The sequence below is a fragment of the Myotis nattereri genome, assembly GCF_964212035.1.
Source record: "Myotis nattereri genome assembly, chromosome: X".
In the NCBI taxonomy this organism is placed as follows: Eukaryota; Metazoa; Chordata; class Mammalia; order Chiroptera; family Vespertilionidae; genus Myotis; species Myotis nattereri.
In genome coordinates, this window is record NC_138078.1 from 121,234,886 (window position 1) to 121,242,340 (window position 7,455).

The 7,455-nt window shown below is 33.4% G+C and overlaps 1 protein-coding gene across 4 annotated transcripts in view; it reads right to left on the reverse strand.

Moving 5' to 3' along the window:
- MBNL3 (muscleblind like splicing regulator 3) overlaps nt 1-4,941 on the reverse strand; it is a gene marked incomplete at its 5' end in the record, with an annotated part of 59,820 nt that extends 54,879 nt beyond the window's left edge. For 3 of the 4 annotated variants that reach the window (XM_081115232.1, XM_081115230.1, XM_081115228.1), the window contains one exon: nt 4,289-4,465. In XM_081115232.1, coding sequence (XP_080971358.1) covers nt 4,289-4,465 — 177 coding nt within the window. Of the gene's footprint in view, nt 1-4,288 lie in introns of all 4 variants that reach the window. The other variant, XM_081115229.1, reaches the window with a different exon arrangement.
- Between the last annotated feature and the right edge of the window lie 2,514 nt (nt 4,942-7,455).

Below are 7,455 nucleotides of genomic sequence, written 5' to 3' on the forward strand. Positions count from 1 at the left end.
AAAAAACAATTACAACGAGATGCCACCTGACCTCTGTTAGAATGGCTATTATCAACAAGACAAGTAATAAGTGTTAGAGAGTTTGTGGAAAAAAGGGAACCCTCATTCTCTGCTGGGAATGTACATTCTCTGCTGGGAATGTAAACTGACCCAGCCACGATGGAAAACAACATGGAGATTCCTAAAAAAAATTAAGAATAGTGTTATCAACTGACCAAATAACTACTCTTCTGGGTATCTACCCCCAAAATTTGAAAACATTTATTCATTGATATATGCACACCTGTGTTCATTGTAAATGGCATTATTCACAGTGGCCAGGACAATGATTAGATAAAGAAGATGTCGTGCGTAAAAACAATGGAATATCACTCAGCCATAGAAAAGATGCAACACTGCCATTTGTGAAAACACGGATAGATCTTGAGAATATCATACTAAGCTAAATAAGTCAGTCAGAAAAAGTTATGAACCATCTGATTTCACTCATATGTGGGATATAAAACTGAAAGCAACAAATGTTGTCTCTGTCCATGAGTCTTTCAAGTGGTGTTTGAAATGTCCAAAATAGCATTGACCTTTACCAAAGACACTTCCTTTGTAAGGTTAATATCATAGAAGATAGAGATCCTTAAGTAAAATGTTATTTTCCTTGAGTTTGAAGATGACAGGTGCTGCCTTTGTGTCTTTGTAGAGCAGCAGACACCTCTGATGGAGCTCAAAAATGGTTCTAAATCTTGTATAATCCAAAGACCCTTGGGATTATGTAGCTAAAAGTCTTCTGCTCCCTATAAATTTTCCCTTAGCAAACGGGGATGAGGTAAATATTCAGTCAAAAGATGATCAAATTTTAAACTAGTGAAAACTGTTGTGACTAGTGATACTAGTGCAAAATATACTGGCAACTGAGGACAATTTGACCTACAAGGATAGATTGACATTCATAGGCCTATAGAACAGGTTTCACTTGTGAAAATATTATTCTTGTGATAATATGAGATATTTAAAGATAGTGTGGGACTGTTTTATGTGTGTTCCTTACCCAGTTCAAATATTTTAGGAATGTATATGGGTTAACATGACTATTTTCTGACTGTGCCAGATGTTAAGACCTTTCCCGATAACTTTTATTACAAAACTACCCAAAGTGGTGAGTGGATTGGGCAGATGTGATGGGTGTTGATATGTCATAATGAAATAATGATAGCATTTATATTCTTTCTGGAAAACAGATGGCTGATATCACACTGCTTCAGGTATGGAAGGGAAGGTTCAAGATATGACATTGTTGAAGCGAATACATGAAGATAACATTCTTGACTATGAAAATAATCTCAAAGATTTTAGGTTGGTATTTTTAATGATGATGTTTTGTTAATTGCTAGAAACATTCACTAAAAATACCAAACCAAATCAATGGTAAACTGTAATATCAAAAATTTGGTGCAGAATGAGTTAAGCAATACTTGGGAGTGAAATTTTTAAATAAATTGTGTCAAGCAGACTAGGCAATTGAGTAAAAAAACAGCTGCATATCAACATAACACAATACTCTTTTATGTAGCTGGAAAATAATCTATGGGCTACACTCTCTAGGGCTCTATCTGAAGATAATGAAACCTTTATCATTGAACATTCAACATTCACAAAGTGATGAGCAGAGCACTTCAGCACAATGCACAATTAGCCATCAAGTTTGCCCTCCTTATATTCACAATATTATCTCATTATGGGTCAATATAGGACATTATATTTATTTTGCCTATTATGACGGCAAAGAACCATCATCTGGTAGAGTACCTACTGTTAAAGGAGTCCTCATAAAAATAAAAAATAAAAACAACAAAAGCATCAGCCCAAAACTCATCAAATGATTGCTTCAATTATTTAACCACTCATAAAAGAAGAAACAGGTGCATTTTGAAGGTGTTTCAATTATACAAACTCAAGAGAGGGGGTAGCAAATGCTGCAATAATCATTGAGGTGTGTAATTTGTGTATTATAGATATGATAACAGTACAATCCACATAGGTCAATTACCCTCAACTTAGCATACATTTCAAGCATGTCTAGAATAAAGATAATATAAAAGAAGAGAACTACAAAGCTCTTTGTGCAGACATGGAAATGTGACAAATATGCTATCTAAATAGAAACTTTTTTGGAAGGCATTGTATATTTGAAACATTAAGGTTTTCATTAAAATTTGATAATGTAATAGTGATGCAAATCATCCATATCCTGTGTGACTGGTCATCAGGTATTAACATAATGCAAAATTATTTTTAAAACTCTGAATGCAGTGAATAGATAGTATATTTTAAATAAGTGGTTTATTAATATTTATTGGCTTTTATCTATGAGTTTCTGAATTAAACATTTTCCAAGCTTTAAAGTGATAGTGCAGTATGCATTTTGTTAACAATCACTTTCTATATTACTTTTCCTCAAGATGTTTCCTTTGTGGCACTTTATCTTTAAGCGGAAGAACTGATTTGAACTATAACAATGATTAGGAACATCACATGTATCCTTCCACCAGATGTCTGGGAAGATAGATATTACAAAACCTGAAAGAAACTCTATGTCAAAGAGTAAACCATAAAAACAGTGATACTTAGCTTGAAGAACTAACATGACACTCAGGCAATTAGATTTGGGCGTATACATTTGAAACATGAGTATATAGTTTTAAATAATAAACACTAACTTAATAGAACTGTTTTTGAAGACTCCTAATAGTAAGAAAACCTTTTATTTAATTCACTTTTATAATAATAGATGATATTTCATTTATATTATCTATTGAAATCTCCACAATAATCATGAAGGATAAGTAGAGAAGAAGATCCATCTGTTAGAGAGGAAAGAACTCAAGTTGTGTCAGATTAAGTAGCCAAGGTCAATAGTGGGGTTGGGACTGCAACCCAGAGCCTTGAAAATAAATACGTAAAATTCCTAGTGCAGTGACAGATCCTTTTTATGGACTGGATGAAAGACATATCCCACCCCCCAACTAACCCAGTGCTCTTCCACTTCATGGCACTGCCCAGTTCTGCAAGAGTAGATTTAAATAATATACAAAGTAACTGTAGATAGAAACTTGAATGAAACTGAAATAAAGAAAACAGAATAAGCCTTTAGTCATAATAATTACTGCAAATAAGAGTAATCCAGACATTTTTAATGGTAGGGATTACCATCCTTTATGGTAATAAATTTTCATTCTTGAACTGGAATGATTTATAACAAAAACTAGTAACTACAAAATAAGTAAAAGTAACTACTTAAGTAGGATCACTTGATAAGTTTTTTAAAGAAAAGAGCACATGAAGAAATACATCTCTATTAGTGCATAAATAAAAATGTTAATAAGGTAAAATTGGTCACGACAAGTATAAAATAATATCAAGAATTTTGAAAGTTCTTGCTAAGTTTAATTCATTTTAACACATTTTGGAAAAAAATTTTAATGTATCCTAGCAAATCTTACTAATTAGACCAGGAATCTATTGCTTTTTTACTTCTTTAATTTATTCATCTTTATCCTTAATTTAAGGATAACTTAGTAAAAGATGAAAATCAGTGCATTTGTTTGTTCTGCAATCATATATGTTCTATTCTACATAATATTTCCTTTGCTTTCATATTTTGTTTATTCTATAGTGCATATTATTTGGGGTTTTGACCTTGGCAATAGGACTTTTCTTACAAAATGTACTGACAAATTTGAAATTGGTCAAAAAGCAGTTCAGGAAGATAAAACAAGTGAATCTAGTTTTACAACAATATGTTAAACATTCAAAATATACTTTGACTAAGAACTTTTAAAATGCCATCATTTTCTTTCTGGATAGTGATGTTTTCACCTTATTCTCTCTGGACCTGACTATATTCTCTGAAAGCTGACCGGTCCTTGACAATTATATTTTGATAACATAATTCAGTAGAGGACTTCTCTAGATTATATGAGGATTATGATCACTGTACTCAAAACCTAAATTGTACACAAGAATTATGGCAAGGCTGAAATTTCTCATTCCTACAAAAAATTTTAAAATTTTTTCTTTAAACCTATCTCTTTTGATCAGTGTCTTTGATGGGGTGAACTTTAGCCTGGCTTAGTTATACAAACACAAGGTCTACATCCTGTCTTAAAAAACAAACAAAAGAAAAACTTAACCACTTTCATGTTATTAACTTTACCAATTTCAAAGCACATCATCCTTCAAAAATAGAAATAAACAGATTTAATTTAAACATTATGTGCATTTAGATGAGACTCACCTTTAAAGAATCAAAACAAGCCACCACACGGCCATTTTCCACATGGCAATCTCTTGGTGGATGGGCAAACTTGCAGTCTGCATCAGCTCGAGAACAGGTTCCTCTCTGAAATTCTCTACAGACTTCTAAAGTCAGCCACTTGGTATCACGAACCAGGGCAACATTGACAGCCGTCATATTGAAAGCAAAATAAAATCAAGTGCACCCTCTCTAAGACAGTATTACTGCTGTTGTTAAAAGATTAAAAATGAATTCAAGCTAAATGTAAAGAGATCACAGATTGCTTTGGTGAAATATTTCTTCGTTAGCACTTAGGTTTTCATTTAAGTCAAATTAGGTCTAGTCAAACAAAAAGCCAATCATACAATAAAAATTGTATCAGAATAACTAAAAACCAAATTAGAAACCAACTTCTAAGAAGGCAACCATAAAGGTTAAAATATTGAGTGTTTTATTTTGTTCTTCTGCCAAAGTTACTTCAAATAACTGGTGGACTTTCAAAAGAATTATGTGCTCTCCAGTTGATGTTTTCAATTATTTTGGCAAAAAGCATATGCTGTTGGCTGCCCTTCAATTTGTGAAATGGTCTCAGTTCAGGGGGAGAAAAGTTTTTCTCCCTATTTCTTGGCTTTAAAGATTATGGTTTGTAAGGATGTTACAATTGTAAAGAAAAAAAATTGCTGCAAAATCAGGATGAGGGAAATTGACTATGAAAAACTGAGAATCAAAGAAATTAAACGAATGAGCACACCAGGTTTTGGGTGGGGGTGGGGGTGGTAAGGAGAGGAGTTTATAAAGAGACAGCTCTAGAGTAGAATCAAAGCAGAAGAGCTTTCAGAAAAGACACCTCAGAAACCTGCAATGAAAACATAAAATAAAATTAGCAAATATCATACAATGCTTCTGATTTAAACTCTAGATTTAGAAAAGAAGTAACTATATACTATTTAAAACAGGAGGCATCTAAATACTGACAGTGCAATACACTTCAATTAGCCATTGTCAATAAAATGTGAATTTCCCAGTGTAGAATTGTGCACAGTAAAAGGAAGCAAATACTTAGATTCACTGTTGTAATACAAGACTAGGCAACAACCCAATTTTAAAAAGAATTCTTAATTTTGATCATTTGGGGTAAGAAATTCATTCTTGGGTCTACTGCACAGAAAATCCCAGAGCCTGACATGACAGACTCTTACACACTTATGATGCACCTGCACGTCTCAAGTTTTTACAGGCTACCACAGACCTGTTTTTAAACTGGCCTTACTACATTCTGATTGAAGGCTTGATTATCTGCTCTCAAAATCCAGAAAACAGGAATTGTTAAGACAATTTAAGTTGCTCTACGAGGTAACTCTGTATGTGTACTTGAAATGTAATTGTTTATGATCACATAAAATGGTCATGACATAACTAGCTGGAGACCCACAGAAAATGAGGCAGGATAGAGGCTAGAAATGTAACATGTGCTTCACATAAAGAAATCCTTTGAAAAGATGCTGGGTTTTTTTTTTCCTGTGTATGCTCTATTAGCTATTAGTCTCCATGAAGGGATATTGGAACAACTTAGAAAAAGGTTTCAGCATGTACAAATAAGTGAGACAGAAAGCACTGTTCATTCATACATTCAGTATTGTGCAGCTTTAAGGTTTGCAGTTTAACCCAGTGTCAACCAGCAACAAATTCTAGCAATTCAGCTGATAAGGCAGATGAAAGGTTAATTTACTGGCAGTATGCCATGAACACATACTGAAGTAACAGGGAATTTCTAAAGCAAAAGTAAGCAATGAGTACAAGGTAAATCAACTAACTGTTAACTTTATCAAAAAAAGTAGAATTACAGTTCTTTAAAATTTTTCATTTATTTTTTTAAACAATGTCTTCTATAACTTTGTAGAATCCACATTCAAGATGAAGTTCAATATCACCTAATTTTTGAGATGCCAATGGGAAATTAAGTATCTAGGAAATCCATGCAAGCTTATCCATTCAAAAGCAAAGGGTGAATTTCTTGAGTCATTTTTTATGGAAATCTTTCTAAAATGTATTATATTTAGCTTTGGCTTCTTAGAAAATATTGACCATAATTTGGCCTCTGGTTGAAGGCTTGGGGTCACAAATGTCCTGGGAAATATTATAGTTCTTCTTCGGTGGCAGATGAATATTTGTCACTTCTATTATTTTTTTACTTGAAAATGTATTTATTTATTTTAAATTTTATTTTTCAATTACAGCTTCATTCAATATTATCTTTTTGTATTAGTTTCCGGTATACGATGTAGTGGTTAGACTTCTACTCTTACTTGCCACAATATCTGCCATAGTGGACTATCTAGCTCCCTTCTGTAAAACATAATAGCCAATCATGAATGTTGAATAAGAGTTACTCAGTGAATAAGGGGCCTCAGGGAGCAAAGTGCAGGGCTTTCGTGCACTTTGAAAGGCAGAAGATCTATGACTGCTCTTATTTGTGTAGGGGACCTTTCACAATATGTTCCATAAAGGACCATGTTCTAGAGGGCTAAGGTTGTCAGGCAAATGACCCCTAGAAAAAAAATATATGGAAGTAGCCAGATGAGGGAAATGCAAGTGAAAACCACAGTGTGATACTACTCTACACCCATTAGGATGGCTCTAATAAAAACAGAAATGGGGAAGAAATTTGAGTTGTTATACATTGTTGGTGGGAATGTAAAATAGTGTACCTGCTGTGGCAGTCTGAGAGTTCCACAAAATGTTAAACAATTAGCATATGACCTAGCACTTCTATGCCTAGGTACATACCAAAAGAATTGAAAGCAGGGTCTCAAAGAAATATTTGTACACTTAAGTGCATAGCAGCACTATTCACAATAGTTAAAAGGTAGAAAAAACCCAAGTGTCTCTCAACAGATGAATGGATACACAAAATGTGATATATCCACAAAATGGAATATTATTCAACATCAAAAGGAATGAAGTGCTGATAGATGCTACAACATGAATGGACCTCGAAAACATTATGCTAAATGGAAGAAGCCAGTCACAATTGCCACATATTGTATGGTTCAATTTATATTAAATATCCAGATTAGTCAATCCATAGAGTAAAAAAGCAAATTAGTGATTGTGAGGGCCGAGGCAAGGGGATAAAGTAGAATAACTACTTAATGGGTATGTGGTCT